This window comes from Capra hircus, chromosome 16 (genome assembly GCF_001704415.2).
Source record: "Capra hircus breed San Clemente chromosome 16, ASM170441v1, whole genome shotgun sequence".
In the NCBI taxonomy this organism is placed as follows: Eukaryota; Metazoa; Chordata; class Mammalia; order Artiodactyla; family Bovidae; genus Capra; species Capra hircus.
Window position 1 is genome coordinate 45,389,159 of NC_030823.1, and position 20,146 is coordinate 45,409,304.

General features: G+C 54.8%; 1 protein-coding gene across 2 annotated transcripts in view; it reads left to right on the forward strand.

Annotated features, from left to right (window-relative positions):
* PLEKHG5 (pleckstrin homology and RhoGEF domain containing G5) overlaps positions 500–20,146 on the forward strand; it is a 50,462-nt gene continuing 30,815 nt past the window's right edge. Inside the window, exon 1 of one of the 2 annotated variants that reach the window (XM_018060421.1) lies at positions 500–691. In XM_018060421.1, the coding sequence (XP_017915910.1) occupies positions 625–691 (67 nt within the window). In that variant the 5' untranslated portion in view covers positions 500–624. The remainder of the gene's footprint in view (positions 692–20,146) is intronic. The other variant, XM_018060420.1, reaches the window with a different exon arrangement.

The window sequence follows — 20,146 nt, forward strand, 5'->3', positions numbered from 1 at the left end:
TTGGGAATCAGCTAACAGAGTCGAGCTGGGCAGACAATGTGTTGGGCTGGGAAGCCAAGGGTTGCCATGGTGACTGGCCCCGATGCTGCTGTGGCGCTCAGCAGACTGTTCCTGGGGTATTTCTAATGCTTTGGAGCTGGTCACCAGGCTGTGAATGTCAGCCCGGCAGGGACAAGCCACGAGCTTTCAGGCCTTCCTCCCCACCGAGGAGTCCAGCCGGGAAGGGTCTTCGTGGTGCTGCTTTCCTGAAAAGAAGGGAAGGCCCCCGCCGAGGGAGCCAACAGTGTGAGAAGTGCGTTCCAGGGAGCACATGGGTACTTGCGGATGGAAAGTCCAAAGAGAGGAAACCGCCAGCAAGAAAACACGGTGCAAACCCCAGCCACCGTGTCTATACGTTAAAACATACAGTGCCCAGGGGGCCTGAGTCGGAGGAGAGGCAGATTGGCAGGGCTGAGAGTTCAGTGGTTTTCTGTGCAGACGACTCAGCTGGTGAAATTAAGATCGCGGCTGAGTTGAGGAGAAGCCCTCCAGGGTTGGGACTGCAGCCGGGCAGAGAGGGACGGAGACTGTGGGTCTAGCACGTGGCTCAAGGGCCAGGCAAGGAGCCACCACCCGAGGTCAAACATGAATTCTGTCCCGACAAAACACGGGTCTCCACCGCACAGCTGGCTCAGCCTCCATTCGGGAACCGGTGAGTATACTTTCTTCCTCTGATTCAGAAAGGAGGGTTGAAGAGGAGCGAGAAAAGGGGATTTGGTGGGTCTTGGAGGGGCTTGGTTATAACCCCTCACTTGCAGAATTCGCCTGGGCCATTTGAGAACCTTTCCTGCAGGCTGGGCGCACATTCTGTCCTAAGGGTTGATTTAATGAACTGAAAGCCTGGAAGGCAGGGTTGGCCATCAGCTCTGACTTAGGTGTAGGGAAAGGAGGCTTTCGGTTTCAGCCATCCGACCCCTGAGAGAAGAAAGAACAGGGTCCCATGTGAAGAGCTGCTCCACTGGCGGCTGCTAAGGATGGGGGCTGGGAGGGCCTGTGGTGGGGAGGCTCTCCAGCTTCCTCTTCTGGGACGTATAGGGTAGGTGAGAAAGCAGCCCCCAGACTTGCAAACCTTCAGTTTTGTGCATTAAAGTTGGGTCCCCACTGGCAGGCTCCCAACTGTAGCTTTGTAGGGCTGCGACATTCCTCCGAAACCATCGATATTTGTAGGTTCACTTCTGATGCACACCGTGACGCATTTTGGCAGTGGGGAATCAGGAAAGGTGTGTGTGGGCTCAAATAGGCTTCCAGCACCCCACCGTCAGAACCCTGGCCTGGGAAACACCCTGTTCCCGGCCAAAGAGAAAATGGCTTGAAGGTGTGTTAGCTGCTGACCTCTCAGCACTCACAGAAGAGCCCTCATTCTGACTTTTGTCTGCTCACCACCCCTCCCCCACCCTCATGGCTGGACCAAGACAGATTTCGGAAGCAGACAGTGAGTCACACGGAACTCTGAGCACCCACTCGGCCTCCCTGCAGGGCCATCCCCTCCCTGGGAAGGGTCTGCACTGCTGACACAGCCTTCCTCTAGCTCATACCCCCATGCGAAACTTACCTACCATTCTGGGGTCTCCGCTGGGGGTGGCCAGAGAGTTAAATGGACAGGTGCCTCTCACGCTAATATATGAGCCTCCAGTGACCCATGTCCAGTTTACTCAAGGTCCATCACGGCTCACTCACTGCAGGGGAAATTGTTTCCAGGCTTGTATGAGATGTGGGCTACAGCCCCAAATCATGGCTGCCACATGGACATCGGAGAATGGCCCACCCCTGCTGCTTCAGTTTGTTTGTGTCTTTTAAATTAATTAATAATTTTTTTGGCCACACCATGAGGTTAGTGGGATCTTAGTTTCCTGACCGAACCAGGGGTTGAACCAAATCCCCGACAGTGGAAGCTTGGATTCATAACCACTGGACCTCCAGGGAAGTCCCTGATTATGTCTTTAAGCCCCTTACTGATATGTTTTTGATATTGAAGGACAACTGGTGTGAATTCCCTAGCAGTCCAGTGACTAACATTCTGCACTTTCACTGCTGGGGATGTGGGTTTGATCCCTGGTTGGGGAAGTAAGATCCTGCAGGCCATGTGGTGTGGCCAAAGAAGGGGAAAAAAAATAGGACCACTAGTTATGCTTTAGCTATATTTCCAAGTTTTAAACAAGCTTTGGCGGAATATTTACTGAACTTGTATTAATTGTCGGGCATTGTGCCAGGGGCTGGGCTGGTGGTGATGAGCAAGATAAATGCCCGTCCTTTTAGAATCTAACACTGTGTGCCAAGGACAGGAAAACAGGAAATTGAAAAGCAGTTTGATGTGTATTAAACAGAGCGACGTGACTGTGGAGTAATGGATTCATACATAAGAGAGGTTCCTCTTATAACACCCATCTGGGGGATTTTTTTTAAGGAATCACATCACCGAAAGGATACAGTGGTATCAGTTGGGTAAAGACTATGGGTAGAAAGGTTTGATTTCAGGAAGAGAGAAAAGCAGGAGCTAGAAACGGCATTCTGTGCAGCATGATTTGGACACACATTGGAAAGACCGAGAGGTGGGTGGGTTCTTGTGGGTGCTGCGCGAAGTGGGGAGTATAAAGAAATGCTGCTTGATCCAGAGAGAGAGAGGGTGGTCGAGCATCTTACAGAATTCAGATTTCATCCTTGGGGCAATGAGCATTTAAGCATTTTTATAATAGAGTAGGTAGCATTTTCTGACTTGCATTTTAGAAAATCCTTTTTGATAGTTTGGAGAGTGGATTTGGAGGAGTATGAGGAGGAGAATATGACAAAGAATCAGGAAGCTTCATGGTGGCTCAGATGGTAAAGAATCTGCCTGCATTGCAGGAGACCCAGGTTCAATCCCTGGGTCGGGAAGATCCCCTGGAGAAGGGAATGGCTACCCGCTCCAGTAGTCTTGCCTGGAGAATTCCATGGACAGAGGAGCCTGGCAGCCTATATAGTCCATGAGGTCACGAAGAGCTGGACACAAGTGAGCAACTAACACTTTTGCAATAATGCAAGTGAAAGGTGGTCATTTAAACCATGTAAGTCAGCATATCAATGTAAAAGGCACACACGTGCGCACATGCACATGCATGTGTATGCGTGTATATTTTGTTCTGCTTGTGTGTGTGTCAGACTCTCAGTCGTGTCCATCTCTTTGCAACCCCATGGGGTGTCCATGGACACCTGTCCATGTACTTCTCCAGGCGAGAGTACTGGAGTGGGTTGCCATTCCCTTCTCCTGACCCAGGGATTGAGCCCAGCTCTCCTGCATTGCAGGCAGACTCTTTACCATCTGAGCCACCAGATAGTAAAGGAAGTATAACAGGGAAGCCCTGTTCTGCTTATGCAAGTAATATATTTTCATTATAAAATTCTCAAACAGTACATAAATGATGAAGCTATAAGTTCTGATTTTCTGTTATTTCCAATTGTATTTCAGATTTTTTTTCTCTGAATATATACACAGCGCACATACCTAAATATGCACATATATGTAAAAATGTTGACATGAAATTGAGGAAAATATGCAGTTGCTTTTTCCACTTAATACTATATTTTGGACATTAAAAACTGCAGTGTATAAAAGTCCACCTCGTTCTCTTTAATGGCTTCATGATATTGATATGTATTGATATACTTAATTTTTAAACTGACCCTCAATGAGTGGACATTTGGGGTTGTTTCCAGTTTTTCACTCCTGTAAGTGATGATGTAGTGAGCATCCTTATACCTGTGGACTTATGAAAAGAGTATCTATAGAATACATTTCTGGATGTGGAATTACTGGGTGGAAGAGGATTAGCATTTTACATTTTTGAAAAATAATTTCATTTATTGGCTGTGCTGGACATTTTGCTTTTTAATAGCTAGTCCCAGGTTGTCATCCAGAAAGCCATTTGTCCCCCAGGAGCAGAGTATTTCAGCCCTTCATGTGCTTTCTATGTCTGGTCATCATCTGTTCAGAGCCTATCCCTGGCACATGAGTGTGGGTTGCTGGATGGGGTCCCCTTACACGGCCTCAGGCACTTCTCTTCTTTGTCCACTCCCATTACTGAAACGCTGTGGCCCTTGGCTGAGGGACAAGGACAGCTGTAGGCTCTGACATCATGCCTCTGAAACTTCCACAGGTGGGGGGCATCAAGGGCACTCTGTGATCCTCCTGTTGTTTAGCCACTAAGTTGAGTTTGTGAACCTCATGGACTGCAGCACACCAGGCTTCCCTGTCCTTCACTATCTCCCGGAGCTTGTTCAAACTCACGTCCACTGAGTCAGTGATGCCATCCAACCATCTCCTCTTCTGTCACCACCTTCTCCTCCTGCCTTCAATCTTTCCCAGCATCAAGGTCTTTTCCAATGAGTCGGTTCTTGGCATGAGGCGGCCAAAGTATTGGAGGTTCCGCTTCAGCACCAGTCCTTCCAATGAATATACAGGGTTGATTTCTTTTAGGATTGACTGGTTTGACCTCCTTGCTGTCCAAGGGACTCAAAGTCTTCTCCAGCACCACAGTTTGAAAGCATCAGTTCTTCGACATTCAGCCTTCTTTATGGTCCAATTCTCACATCCATTCATGACTACTGGAAAAACCAAAGCTTTGACTATATGGATCTTTGTTGGCAAAATGATATCTCTGCTTTTTAATACACTGTCTAGGTTTTTCATAGCTTTTCTTCCAAGGAGAAAGTGTCTTTTAATTTCATGGCTGCAGTCACAGTCCACAGTGATTTTGGATCCGCAGAAAATAAAATCTGTCTCTGTTATCACTTTCGGTGACCAACATATCCTGATTTTAAAACTAGAAGCCCTGAAACCTCCCTGCCTGGTGTCCAGTGGCTAAGGTTCTGTGCTCCCAATGCAAAGAGCCCAGGTTCCATCCCTGGTCAGAGAACTAGATCCCACATGCTGGAACTAAGAGTTCATATGTTGCAACTAAGACCCAGCACAGCCAAATAAATAAATAAAAATTACTAAAAAAGAAAACCACTGAAAGTCCTGTGTCCTGGGACTCCTCTTAGTCTGGGCAAGGTGAAGTGGACCTTGGTCACCTTAACTTCAGCACATTATATGTCCTTTCCCCAGGGCCTTTGCATTTGCTGTTTTCTCAGATGTCTGTACCACTAGCTCCTTCACATCAGTCCAGTCTCTGTTCCAACTCACCTTCTTCAGAGAGGAGTATCTTCAATAGTGTGCGTACGCACTCACACACACAGATGCACACGCACACTCATGGTCAGTCCCTGTCCATTAGCAGATATTTTTCTTGTGATACAAATGAACAGGACCGAGGCAGCCCCTCTCCAGGCCCAGTAGGAGGCTCTTCGAGCACCAGCATTCACTGTAAGCCATTACAGCCAGCAGTTGCCCTGCCCAGAAACTGTCTGTAGGCTGGGCCTGCATCCTTGCCTTGGGGGAAAGGAGAGGTCTCTGGCCTCCGTGGACCAACAGGGAGACAAAGCCCATCCCAGGCAACCTGGGTCTCTGCAGGGATGTCCAAGGGGATGGCAACAATAGTTTCCAACCATTGGGATCAGCGTTCCAACAATGGGTTAGATATTTTGAAATCCCAGCTGTCCTGGAAGTCTGGCCAGTCTTTTCTGTGGTTGGGAGCCTGGCTCAAACGCCTTTGTTCCTTGGACAGACTTGGCCCTCCAGAGGGCCCAGCCTCTCAGACTGTCTGGCCAGGTTTGAAAGCCTGCAGTGGCCAGCGGCTGGCAGCGAGAGTGGAATGTGGCCACCCTGCCATAGCCACAGACAGCCCTGGGGCAGGCCTCCATTTCCTCCTCTCCCCCCACCGCCCGCTCCCAGCTGGGAAAACCCTAGCGTACCAGCTGATAGGGCCTGGGTCTAGCTGGGGTCTCTACTCCTCCCACGAGCTGGCCAGGTCTGACCTCAGGCTGGGTGTCCTGGCCACCTTCACTGGACGAAGTTTTGAGGTATTCGGAAGTGGACCCTGTGAGCAATGGTTGGCTATGAACTCATTCAGTCAATGAGCAATCCCCTGGCACCTGCTCTGTTCCAGGCTGGCCTCAGTCCTGTGTTCAGGGGAGGTAGCTCAGACAGAAAAGAATATGCCTGCAGTGCAGGAGACCCACGTTCGATCCCTGGGTTGGGAAGATCCCGTGGAGAAGGGAATGGCAATCCAATCCAGTATTCTTGCCTGGAGAAGTCCATGGACAGAGGAGCCTGGTGGGCTACAGCCCATGGGGACACAAAGAATCAGACATGACTAAAGGACTCAAACACACACACACACACAGCTGCTTCAAGGGGCTCTCAGTGCAGAAGGATCCAGGCTGCACCTTTCTGTATGGTCACCTGAAGTAGAGGCTGGATCAAAGAGTTGCCTGGCTGAGGTTGGGGGATGGCTCCACCAGAGAGAAGTGGGTGGGGACAGGTCCAGCAGGGTGTGAGTGGCTATGCCAGGGAGGGTGACCTTGTCCCACAGATGGTAGGGAGTGAATTTTTAATCAAAGCAGGGACATTTTCAGATTTGCTTTGTATTCATGCTATGATTTTTGGTCATTGTCCACTGACTGTGGAGGATGCTCTTCTAGACTAAGTCATTTTAATCCCCACAGCTGCCCTGTGAGTACCATCGCTGGATAGATGAGGGAACTGAAGCCCAGAGAGGCTAAGTAAGTTGCCCAAGGTCACACAGCCAGCAGAAGCTGGGATCTCAGCCAGGTGCCAGGCTGCATTCTGGAGGCCGACTTGGAGGGGCAAGAATGAGACAGGGGGCCTAGGCACAGTGGTGATGGCCTGAGTGGGGGCCAGGGCATTCTAGAGGCAGAGCTGAGAATGGTGTGGGCAGCTGGTCCATGGCCAGCTAGCCTGAGGGTGTGCTTGTCCCCAGGCTGCGGTGGGCAGACGGGTGGATGAGAACAGTCAGGCCAGAGGCTGGACAGTGGCTAGACCTCCCACCCCTTCCCTCTGGGGAGTTGCCTGGGTCTGAGGGGCCTGTTGTCTGGCTGTCACCCTCCCCCACACACTCAAGAGAGCCCAGGAAGGGACCCATATCCTTGGAGGGCTGTGATCAGTGGGTCCCAGAGTCCCGAAACAGGGTGCATCTGGGGAGGGGAAGGACCCTGGAAAGGGCCCCCCGAGCCCCCATGTTTCAGTCCAGGGTGCTGGCAGCGATGGGTAGGGAGGGCCATGAATTGACTGCACCCTGGTAGCACGTGGAGCTTGACTATTCTGACCCTGAAGGGAGCAGTGGCACAGGGTGGAGGTGGTGGTGAGGAGACTCTGCCAGCAGCCCCTGCCCATTTCCCAGCTGACCCGGGCAGGTCTCTAGGCCCTCTTGAGCCTCCCTTCCCACTCTGGATGATGGAGAGATAGTAATGCAAAGACAGCATCGCTAAGCGGCTTAAAGGAGATCCATCTCCAGGGCTCTGGGTCCAGGACTTGGTGCACAGAGGGGTTTGGCTGGTGTCAGTGTCCCTGCTGTCTGCCCAGCTGCTGGCTGGAGAACAAGGACTGAGCTAAGGTCCCTGACCGAGTGGGAGCCTCTGCTTCTGGGGGTTAGTGTCAGAGTGCCTGGGAGAAAGATGCACAGGCTACCAGCCGGGGCCACAGGGCCCTCTTCTCTGCCTGGCCCAGGGCTTCCTGCTGGCAGGACTCTCCCCCAGCAGTGCTGACCATCCATGCACTGAGTGCCGGGACAGCCCGTCTATGGGGTATGCTGCAGGGGAGCTGCCCATGCTGCCCACCCTGGGAATGGAGCGGAAACCCACCACAAGGTCCTTCCTACCTCAGTCCTGGGCTCTGCAAACCCTGTCCTGGGAGCCATCATGCCCCAACAGCTCACAAGTCTCTGTCCCAGCCCCTGGGTCCCGGAGAGTTTGAGAAAGGGCTGTGTGGGCCCAGCAGAAGTGGGGGGAGACCGACACTGGGCCAGACTCCTCCTGGTATGGTGTGCGCAGCCCGCTCTGCTGGGGGTGGGACGCAGTAGTCTTAGGCTGCGAAGAAGTGTCTGGGGAGATGGCCTAGGGCCCGGCCTCGCGGAGGCTGAAGGGCCAGGCTGGCTGGCCCTCAGCCAAGTGCCCCGGGGCTCAGCACCTTCCAAACTAAGGGACTCACAGGTGGCTGAGGCTTCAGGCCCATGTATCCAGGCTTTGTATTGGTTTACTGTTTGTCTGTGCCACCCATGCCAACCCCCTACTGTTCATCCCTCCAGCAGGTGCATGCCTGCTGCCTGGGGAGATGGTCTCCATGCCACTCCCGGCCCCTTGAGGAGCCATCCACCCGGCCGCTTTGGCCCTGGAGGGTCCTTGGCAGGGGCCTCTGGTAGGTGGGAGCAGACCTTTCTCTTCACCTGGAGCTGGAGGTCTGCTGTGTTATGTCGGGGGTGGGGACACACCTCTCGGGCTGGGGAGCGGGGGAGCGGGGGTGCTGGGGATGGCTAGTGCCAGCCCCGTGCTGTGTTATATAATGGGCCTCTGGCTGGCCGGCCAGACATAATTCCTAACAGGCTCTGCAGTCCGACCTGGGAGCACTTAAGCACGGCACAGTCCGTGAGGCCACTTCTCACGCAAGCCGCACAGCTGGCACTGGGCACCGTCCAGCAGTGTTGGCTTTGTTAGCAGCCAACCCCACCCCACCCCCTCAACTGCTGCTCCCAGACTGCTCTGAGGGTCCAGACAGGCCTCCACACACACCGGAAGGTGGAAGAAAGATGTGGTCACTTGCTCCTGGCGGGCTCCGGGGACAGCAGAGGGTCAGGGAGGACCTTGCCTGGTGAGGGGGAGGGGCAGGGCCTCATGGCAGGATGCAGGGACCACCCCCCAGGTCTTCATCCCCGGGGGCGAGCTCTTGTTCTCTGCTTGGCCCCATGTGAGCAGGACATTTTAGAGACAATAGTGTGTGGGAGTGGCTTCTCACCTCACTCCTTTTCACAGATGTGGAAACTGAGGCTTCAGCAAGTGTCATGCCTGGGGCTTCCCAGCCAGTGAGGCAGAGGCAGGACCCCTGGACCTGTCCACTCCTCAGGGAGTTGCCCTCAGCTTTCCTGGTGGGATGGGGTCAGCCAGGGCTGAAGAGGGAGGGGCATCTAGAGGACCCAGGGAGCCCCTGCTCTGTGAATTCAGGAAGGGAAGGTCCCCCCAGGACCAAGGTCTCTGTTGACTGTGGCTGGCTGGGAGGTGGCGGGCATGGGGGTTGACGGCCAGCTTGGGCCACCTGCTCCTCTTCCTCTTTCAGCCCCTTACTCAGCGGGCCTCCTGGGCCCCCTGCTCAGGCCCTCACGTGGCACTTCCGCTCTCAAGGAAACAGCTGCGGTTTGCCAGGGCCTTGACCCCCTTTCCCCATGTCCAAGGCCGTTGCCAGGAACCGGGTGGAGCAGCCTCAGGTTTCCAACTGCCCATCCTCTGCCTGTCACAGCCCTGGTCCCTGGCCGGTGGGAGCTCTTTACAATAGGGAAAAATCTCTGGGGTCTCCCTGCTTGGGACCAAGTCTCCCCACTCCAAGGGGCAAGCCAAATAGAGGGTATGAGCCATTGGTCTCCTGGGTCCTCCGGGATCACCCTGTCCAGAGGTCATGAGCTTCCAGGAAGAGCTAGGCAGAGAGGAGGACCTGGGACTGTGGGATGGTGGGCTTCCAGCTCAGGGCCATCTTGCCTCCCTCTGGGCTCAGGGTGCCCCTTCTATACCCTATGACTGCATCATTGAGGGCCTGGCACTGTGGCCTTGCGGTGAGAGCACAGCTCTAGAGTTCACCCCCATTTGTCCCCTGCCAGCTGTGGATGGCCCCTGGCCTCAACCATGACCTCTGACATGGACTAATAGTACAGGCCTCATGGGGCTGACATGAGGATTAAAGGAGATAATGTGTGAACTGTGCTCAGCATGGCATCAGGCCCATGGTGACTCTCATCACTCTGCCCATCTGGGGACAGAGCAGAGTACAAGACAGACATGGGCTTCCCTGGGGGTCTAATGGTAAAGAATCTGCATGCCAATGCAGGAGACACAGGTTCGATCCCTGGTCCGGGCAGATCCCACAATTCATGGAGCAAATAATCCCTCGCATAACAACTATAGAGCTGGTGCTCTGGAGCCTGGGAGCTGCACTAACTGAGCCCACATGCTGCAACTATGGAATCTCGTGCAGCCTGAACTCAGAAATAAGAGAAGCAACCACTGTGAGAAGCGTTCATACTGCAACTAGAGAGTAGCCCCTGCTTGCCACAGCTACAGAAAAGCATGAATAGCAACCAAGACCCAACACAGCCAACACACACACGTATATATACACATCTATACATGTATATACACAGCCAATACACACACATGCATATATAAACAAGAAAAAAGAATCCACCTTGCAATGCAGTGGACATGGGTTTGATCCCTGGTCCAGGAAGATTCCACATGCTTTGTGCAGGGTAACTAAGCCTGTGAACCACAGCTACATAGCCTGCACTCTAGAGCCTGGGAGCCACCACTACTGAAGCCTGTGTGCCCTTAGAGCCTGTGCTCCGTAACAAGAGAAGCCACCACAATGAGAAGCCCGAGTATCCCAACAAGGAATAACCCCTGCTCGCCACAACTAGAGAATGAAGCAACGAAGACCCAGCGCAGCCAAAAAGAAAAGGAAAGAAAAAAAAAAAACAGACAGACATGCACACCTCAGCTCCCTCAGAGGTGGTAAAGAGCCCCCTCCCCACGTTTGTAAGCAGGGTTACTAGCTGTCTAGCTTCCTGGTTCCCCCAGACCCAGTAAAAGACCCAGGTGTGTCCACTTGCCTTTGACACCTGCCTTATGGTGGTGGTGGGGGGCTGGTGGGCCCCCCTGGGACACTGTGGGGGCCCATTTATTAGCCTGGGTGGGTCTTCCCAGAGCCCCCGGGTGCCTCCTGCTCTTCTGCACAGGGAGGATGGAGGCCAAGCCGGGGATGGGGGCTTCCAGCCTGGACAAGAGGAGTGTGGGTGATGCTCGTGGGAACTGGGGGAGGACATCAGGCAGCAGGACTGTATGAGCCAGGGCAGGGAGGTGCGAAGCAGGAGGCACATTTGAGGACAGAGAGAACCTCTCGGAGGAGTCTGTAGGTGCCACAGGGAGTGGGAGGGGCACAGCCAGGCCTCATCTCTGCAGCCCAGGGCCTGAGCACCAGCAGCCCCCAAGCTAGGCCTCCACAGGTGGGTGCATGTTGTAGGGGGCTCCTTGGATTCACCCCAAAGCTGAGAATCAGAAGACATCTCCCCCAGCCCCCTGGGTGTGATGTCCTTGGAGCTCACTGCTTTGAAAACACAGCCAAGTGTAGTAGCACCTCTGGGCCTAGACTCAGGGGGGTCTAGACTGGGTAACTGCTCAGGGACCACTCTGCACTCTGCAACCCCGGCTTCTGCTGGGTGGGCCCTGAGACCAGCCGCGGCTGCCAGGAAAGAATCATCTGACTCCCCTGAGCTCGGTCTGGCACCCCCATGCTGGCCACTTGCCTGTAAACACGAGCCAAGGTGCCCCCCACCTCGTGTGGGCCCAGGCTTCATGGGAGCCAGTGATTACAGACCAAAGGGCCCGGCTGCGTTTGTCTGGCCCTGGCCCTGGGCCAGAGGAGGAGGCGTGTGGGCAGGCAGGCAGGCAGGCAGGCAGGCATATGGTTTGAATTACTTGAGCTGCCTCTTGGCACCTTATCCCTCAGCTGGGGGTATGCAGCCTCCCTGGATGGCTACCCCACCACCCTCCCACCCGCCACAGCCCTGGGGTGACCACCCCACCACCCAGAAAGTAGAGCCTTTCGCTGTCAATTCCCCCTGCCTAGGCCTTGTGCCTCTCTGTTGCCACGTATCTGGTTGGGCAGGAGGGAGCCATCTCTGCCCCCACTCAGGCTAGCTTCTTTGGCACCCTGGAAAGTTGGGGAGCCACGGCAGGGTCACACAGAGCGGGCTCAGCAACGTGGCAGAGGCTGGCTGGGAGGCTGAGCATGGTGCTCTTTCCCCATCCAGCCTGGATCCCCATGGGGCCACTCCTTTGCTCTCTGACCACTGAGCTTCTCCCCCAGGTGGCTGTCTGGGCCCCCAAGTTGGCTTTTATAAAAATACTTACTTGGCTGCACCAGGTCTTAGTTGTAGCATATGAACTTTTAGTTGCCGCCTGTGGGATATAGTTCTCTGACCAGGAATGAACCTGGGTTCCTGCACTGGGAGCGGGGAGTCTTAGCCACTGGGCCACCAGGGAAGTCCCCCTCGAGTTGACTTTGAAGCCAGATAGTCCTATGTGCAAACTCAAGTTCCGCTCCTTGTTAGCTGAGTCCCAGTTTCCTCATCTGTGCTCTGCCCCACCCAGCTCCTCCACCCCAGCCCTTCCATCCTCCCTGCCCCCCACCCCTTGTGCCCACTGGACAGGGGGCTGAGAAGCTCCGTGGTGATGCCTAAAGTCCTTTGCACCCATTCAGCCTGCCCAGGCTCCATGCATGGCGCTACCATCAGTGTAGGTGACATGGTCTGAGGAGGCAGGCAGGGGCAGGTGGGCAGGCTGGAGAAGCTTGGCCAGCCCAGCGAGGGAAGGGCCCTTGGTGAGAGCCGGAAGGGCTGATTCTGGGCCTCGGCCTGGCCCACAGCTCGTGCCTTCTGACCCTTGAAGGCCTCCCCCAGTCTTTGCTCAGGGAAGCTGGGAAACGCCTTGTGCTTCCTGGGGAGGGGGCCCAGTCAGGCTGCTGAAAACAACTCTGGGCTCATTCCATAGCACCCCATGGGTGCTTCCGCTCCTCATTAAGAAATCTTGTGGGGTCCAGCTGGGGCTGGGGGCTGGGGTCAGAGGTCAGGGATTGGGGGCTGGAATTGTTCCTGGAGCAGCACATTTTTCTCTTCTGAAAACTTATCTTAGCAAAGAGATCACGGAACAATCGGACTCTTTTCCGGGCCTCTGCGGTCCACAGACGGCCAGCCCATCCCCTTGGTGGGGGCTCCGAGGGGGCCGGGAAGTTGAAATTTGTAAAATGTCTGTAGGAGGGGAAGAAAGGCGCTTTGTGTGGGGCTGGGGCCCTGGCCATTGGTCAGCTCTGAGGCCCCCGGCCACTCCCAGAATGCTTCCCTCCCCGGGGAAGGCCGCACTCGCCGGGCCTGAGGCCAGCCCTAGGGTCTCTGCAAGCCCTCTTCAGTCCCTACACCCACTGTGTCCAGGCCTTGGGGACCCGGGACCCTGGGGTTACCCAGGCTCTGAGGGCACAGGCCTGGGTAGGAAGGCCTGCCCAGACCTCAGGATGTTTCTCTACTGGAAGAAGCGGGGTGCCTACGAGCTGGAGGCCCTGCCTAGGGCCCTGGCCGAGCTGGAGCTGGGGGCTGTGGAGCGCTTCTCCTGGAGCTCCACCTTGGACATCATCGAGGACCTTAGGGGTAGGTGCAGGCCCACTTTTCCAGGAGGGCACTCGTGAGGCTTGGACACCTGGTCTACCTGGCCGCCTCCCTCTGGCCAGAGCCTATGGCACACTCACCATATATGTGCTGCTGCCAGTCACTTACTGAGCAACAGTATGGGGACCAGGCCCCTCCTGAAAGCCACTGCTGGTGGAGGAGAGGTGCTTGAGCTGGAGGATCCAGGGGGGCTTCAGGCCAGGGTGGGCAGCGTGGGCCCCACAGCTAGGCTGGAAGCAGGGCAGCTGGGGCTAGGGGCAGCAGTGGCCGGTGCTGTGCTTCAGGCCTAGACTCTGCCTCCACAATCCAGGCCGGGTGGTGGGATGAGTCTTTCTGGAACATTCATGTTCAAGACCCCAGGACATGTGCCATTTCTCCTATTTTCCTCATTGTGGGTGAGGAAACAAAAGCACAGAGAGATTAAGCCCCTCAAGAGGCAGCAACTGGGACCTTCCTGGCAGTCCAGTGATTAAGACTCCACACTTCCACTGCAGGGGGCCTGGGTTCTATCCCTCGTCAGGGAACTAAGATTTCACATGAAAAAAGATAAAGACAGCATAGGCGGTGGGGGATGCCGAGCCCGACGGACTGTTTGGTGCCGAATTGGTGGGGATAATGATACCTGTGGCATTGTGGAGTTGCTGAGGGGACTACCTGGGGTGACACATGGAGCCCTTCAAACACTGCCTGCCGCAAAGCAAGGGCATGGTCCTGCCCGGCTGTTATCATGATCATTTAATTGCAGCCTGGCAGAGCGTTCAGCCTCAGGCCAGCACCTCCGATTCTGTAGGGACAATTCAGTGCCCAGGACAAAGGGAGTCCAGGTCTGGCCTGCAGAAGCCAGCAGGGCATGGCGTCTCAGGCCTCGGCCCTTTTCTCTGTTGGCTTCGTCTCAGGCCCCAGGCTCTGCCCCCTTCTCCAGGTTGCAGACCCAGAGGAGCGGGAACATTTCCCAGCCTGGCATGGTCCATCCCTGCAGCCAGAAGGCTCAGAATGTGATGGGTGGGCCTGGGATCCGCCATGGACAGAGATCATGTAGGGTGTGGGTTCAGCAGGCAGGGTGGTGCTGCTCCCAGAGGGGAGACTGGATGCCTGGTGGGCGTAAATGACAGGTGTCCTGTCTGTGAGAAGCCCTGTTCGGCCAGCTATCCTATTGGCCAAAGTGGATAGGAGGATGTGGCTGCTGGGAGAGGTGGGGTGGGCAGACTGCCCACCTGGGGCCCAGGATCATAGGCACCTGTGCAGGAGGCTGGGAGGGAAGCAGGGGGAGGCGGGAGAACTGCAGGGGAAGGCTCGGGCCAGCTGGGCAGAAAGTTTACTGTCTCTTCCAGCCCAGCCGGGCACCGTTCTAGAACCAGAGCGTGGGTTGGGGGCAGTAGCACGGGGTGCAGTCTGAGGCCTGTCCCCTTGTCCTGCTTCAACTGGCAGGTTCCTATCCACAGAGGCAGGGAAGGTGGCCAAGGTCTGGCTAGAGAACAGACAGTCCCAGACACCAGCCGAGGAGGCCCAGCAGGGGCCAGATCCCCCGCTTCTTATTGGGTCTCTGGGTCTAGTCACTGCAGAGTGCCAACCAAGCTTTGCTGCTGTTGGGCCATCCCCAGGGTTCTGGAGCAACCTCTGTGAACCACCTCCCCTTCCCCCAGCCCCTCCAGCCAGGGCCGTCTCCAGGGTCCCACGGCTAGCACTTAGAGGGGACATGCCCCATGCCAAGGCTTCCCTTGGCTCCTGGCATCTCCATGCCCCCTCTTTGAGGCAGGGACGATTCCTGCAGTCCCCTTTGCTCTGAAAGGGTAGTCAGCGCTCAGCAGCGTGCTGAGTGGTGGTGTCCAGATCCACAATGCCACAACTCCCGTCCTCTGCCTTGGAGCCGCAGGACCAGGCCCTGTTCACTGTCACAAACCTCTGCCTCCTGGCCCCAGCACATGGTGGGTGGGTCACAGCGTGTGAGCAGGCCTCACGGGTGAGCTGAGGCAGGCGAGTGGGAGAGCCGGGCACACAGCTGTCTGTGTGGGCTCTGTCCTCTGCATCCAGCCAGTGCCTGGCCTGGGCCCATCAGTGGTGGGCGGTGGGCCTCAGCTCTGGCTCAGCCCCGCGATGAGGGGGCGGTGGGAAGCTTATGCATGGAGCGTGACTGTCCTGAACTGGAATCTCACACCAGTTTCTGCAGTCCTGCTCCTGTTCCTCCCTCGGCCACTCTCAGTTCCTCCGAGGACCTTGGGGAGGAAGTCTGTGGTGGTGGACAAATGTGCAGGTGCCCACAGCAGCCTTGGCCACAGGAAGTGGCTGGCCAGCCCCAGGCTTGTGTGCAGGAACTGTGCGGACAGTTTCTGTGGCCTCAGAAAGGAATTCTGATGTGTCCTCCCATGTCTTCTTACTGAGTCCAGGCATGTGAGTAGGCAGGGCAGAGGATGGGGGTCTCTATTTTCAGGAGGCGACGCCATTGTTTCTTCTGGGCTATAGTCAGGAACAGCATCAGAGGCTATGGTCCAGGTTCCTTCCTCCAGCTGTTCCCCACTTGACTGCCCTACCACACGAAGCTACATGGGGCTTTCTTTCTCAGGCCGCTATGATGCTCTGACCAGTATCTTCGGTTGGGAGAGGCGGGGGGTTCCTGAGATCAGTAGGCATTTGCTCAGGACACACCCCTTTGGCTCTTGGGCAGCTTTGGGTCAAATCTTGCCCTTCTGCAAGCTGCCCTGATGATGGGGTTCAATTCTGGCCGAGCCCGCAGCAGCTGCCCAACCAGAGACAGGCTCCCAGGAGGGCTGGGTTTGCGTGGGAGGGGGCATTCAAGGCCACAGCTGCTTCCTGGGAGGGGCAGCCTTTGCCTGGCCAGGCTCGGGATTGGGAGCTGCTGGGTAGGAAAGCTCTGTCTCCTTGAGACAGAAGAGTTCATGGTGTCAGGGGAGACTTACAGGTAAGGGGCTCCCCTGAGGAATGACAAGTGTGATTTCTTGTACACTTGTCTCAGCCTAGAGCCAACTGGGAAAGGGAAAACTTATGTGACAATGAAGAGATCAGTTCACACGTGCTAAGCACATATCTGTGCCAGGAACCATGGGGCACCATAGGGATTGTGTGGCCTAATAGTTAAGAGTACAAACTTGGAGTTTTATGGTTCTAGGCTCAAGTCCCAGGCTCATCCCTCACAAGCTGCCTGACCTTGGGCAAGTTGCCCAATCCTCTGAGCTTCAGTTTCCTCACCTGTAAAATGGGCATGACCATCAAACCTCCCTCTTTCAACTGTTTAGAAAAGTGCTAGCCCCTAGAACTTTCATTGTTTACTTTTTTTTGGCCACATGTGCACTTCGTTTCAGTGTGTTGGCTTCTCTAGTTGCAGAGCACTGGGTCCGTAGTTATGGTGCATGGGCTTAGCTGCCCCGTGGCATGTGAGATCTTCCTGGACCAGGGATTGAACACATTTCCTGAATTGGCAAGCAGATTCTTAACCACTGAACCACCAGGGAAGTTGCTTTCATTTAGATTTTTTTTACTACTCATATTTAAAAAATACAAAACAGGGAATTCCCTGGCGGTCCAGCAGTTAAGATTCTATGCTTTCACTGCTGAGGGCTAGGGTTCCCACAAGCAGTGCAGCACAGCTAAAAATAAATAAAATAAAACATATAAATAAAAAGGCAAAACAAAAACAAGCAAGTGAAATGAATTCTAATAATATAATTTATTTAATCTAATAAATTCCAAAAACATTACCATTTCAAAATATAATCAGTATAATCAGTATATAAAAAAATCATCAATGAGATTTTTACTTTCTTTTTTTTTTTTTGCACTAAGGTTTCACATGCACAGCACATCTGTGTGGACGAGCCCCTTTGCACATGCTTAGTAGCTGCAATGGCCAGCGGCTGATTTTTAGGGTTAGACTATGCTGCAGAGGGTTTGACTCTGAAATAAGACCATGTGGGATAAGCACACAGTGCCCTGTGGGTGCCCGGAAGTTAGAACTATTGCTATCGGCAGGTGTTTCTGGAGTGGTCCAGTGGGGAAGACAGGTCCAAAGTCAATTCAAAGGCCCATCCCAGGACAATGGGATTGAAGAGGGAGTAATTCATTTGGAATTTGGATGTTCTGAGATCCAGGGGCCTTCCGATGTTCTCTGTATTCGACTTGGGCCTTCGACAGTGGGCAGGGTGTCAGTAGACAGCAGACTGAGATGAGAAGGATATGGCAGGGGCAGAGGAACAGAACCAGGAAGGGCTGGGCCAGGGTCAGAAGCTCATTTCCGTCCCAGGAACCCCAGTGAGTAACAGAGGGAGGGGGTTGAGGTGAGGCGATAGGGAGTGATGGGGACTATGGAGGGTGGAAGGGTGTGCCCATCTCAGGCAGACACAATCCGGGCACAGGAGCCATCAGGAATATGGGTCCGGAGCTGCCAGGCTCCTCTGGTTTGTTCATGGAAGCCAGAAATCTGGATTTTTATGTGAAATTTGACTTTTTAAAGTTGGCAACCAAGTCAAATTCTTTTGAAGCACTGTGCTCGGCCAAACAAAACATGTCTGCCGGCCGGCTTCTGCCCAGGCGCCCTGTCGGCCAGTTGTGGTGGAGACCGTTTGGAGGAGAAGGGAAAACGGCATCGTGTGACTAAGATAGAGGGTGGGGGATGCTGGCGTGTGGGTTGGTCTGCCTGGCGGAGGGGCCCTGACTTTCCCGAGGAGGCTGGAGAGCCACAGAGCCCATGGAGGCCAGAAGGCAGCTGGGCTGTTTCAGACTGAGAAAGAAAGACTCTGGCACCTTGGGATGGGCGACAAGTTCTAAGTTCCAGGTCTGCCTGGAGATGGCTAAGGGCCCGCAGCCGGAGACCCACACAGGCTGACTCAAGTCAGAGTGGTATTCCCAGGTGGGGACCCTGAGGGGAGCGGTCATAGCCCACGGTCATAGCCTCTCAGCTCCAGGGCTGTTTCCACTGACTAGCTGCTCCTATGGGTCCCCTTGGTCTTACTCCCCATTAACAGGGACTCAGATACACAAGCAGATCTCATCTGGCTGAGTTACCCAGACTGAGGAGGGTGCATGGGAAACTCCCCCAGAGTTGGCTGAGGCCTCCAGGTTCCTGGAAGCCCAAGTGACAAAGGGGATGTTGCTGGGTGGTGGAGAATGGCCATGCTTTCCACCCCACCCTGAAGCCAGCTACATCCTGGCAGGCAGGGCTTGGGCAGGGCCATCAGGGTCCTCCTAGGGCTGTCTCCCACCTCAGCTACCTTTGCCCCCAAGCTAGAGTCAGGACGGGCGTCCTTGGCCCTCACACAGCTGAGGAAGCAGAGATTCCAAGAGGGATATCAGAACTGTGTGATTCTGTGAACTGAGTGAGGCGGGGCTGGCCTGACAGTGCTGAGAGTTAGCGGGGTCCCTTCTCAGAACCCCAGGCTCACACTCACCAAGAGCAGACTGGGGGACACTGTACCATCGCTTCCCTCTCACCCTGGAAGCTTCAGGACACTGATGGATGGAGCCCTTTGTGCAGCTGTTCTTGCACACAGCCTCCTCCTCTCGACAACCCCCTATGCTGCTTTCCAAAGGGCCTTGCTGCCCACTGGGCCCCACATGAGCTCCTCAAGGTTTGTCAGGGTCACCAGTGGGTCCCCAGGGCCCAGCTCAGGGCTAGACACAAGGTAGGCCCTCCAAGGACTTACTGCATGTTTGCTGAGTGAATCCAGAGAACCCAGAAGACCTGGGATCAGTCACTGTTCCCTCCGCCAAGAGTGTGCGAGGGAAGGGGCTGGGTATTGGTCTCCCGTGAGTCCCCAAGGGTCAGTCCATGAAAGGGGGCAGACACCCTACTCCCGTTGGGGAAGGGACCAGGGTAGCCTTTGGGAGAGGGACCTGGGCCCCAGGGGAAATTTCCATACCTGGGGTTCATCTACCCAGGGCCCCCCAGCCCCACCTCCAGGTGCAGTGGGGTCTGGGCCGGCTTAGGAGCACAATGAGTCCCTTGGGAAAGTCTTTGCAACCTCCCCAGGGCTCCATTTCTGTAGTTAAAAGTGTTTTGTAATGATTAAGATGCTATCCAAGTATCTCGTGATGCTATTTACATAAACTACAAGATCAGGCAAAACTAATCGAAAGAGAGTTCAGGACCATCCGCTCAGAGGGGAGAAGCTGACAGCCCCCACGAGGGAGACTTCCACATCGGGGCTGGTGATGCTCTACTTCTTAACCTGGGTGCTAGTTATTTTGCACGAATACGTTTTTGTGAAAATTTTATTGAGCTGTGTATTCATGAGAGCTGCACTTTTCTATACCTATTTATTTTACACTTTCATAACGTTTTTAAAATGCTAAACAACACCAAGATCATAGTAATAAAACAACGTTAGTTTCCAGGTCCCCTCCACTTATGGAACCCTTACCCCATCCCTGAGAGCATCTCTAAATGAGAAGAGAGGCCTCTGCTGGGGGTGGGTGGCAAAGGAAACCGGGAGCTGTCCTGACCTGCGTGCCTGTCTACAAGAAGGCATCATTTCCACTGAGATGGTACCTTTCGGACGAGGAGAAATACCAGAGCTGTCTAAAATGCCTTCATTTCCACTTTGCAGGAGATTGAGAAAATGTCTCCCGACCACATCAAAAACAGAGGTGTTTTCTTTTGAGGTGGCTGGGAGGATTGAGCAAGTGTGGGGAGCGGAGGGATGGCGTTTAGTCACACCCACGACTTTTCAGAGAGAGGGGGAGGGTGAGCCGCATCCTCCCGGCTGATGCCCCGCGCCGCCGGGTGCAGGCTCTGCCCAGCGGGGCGC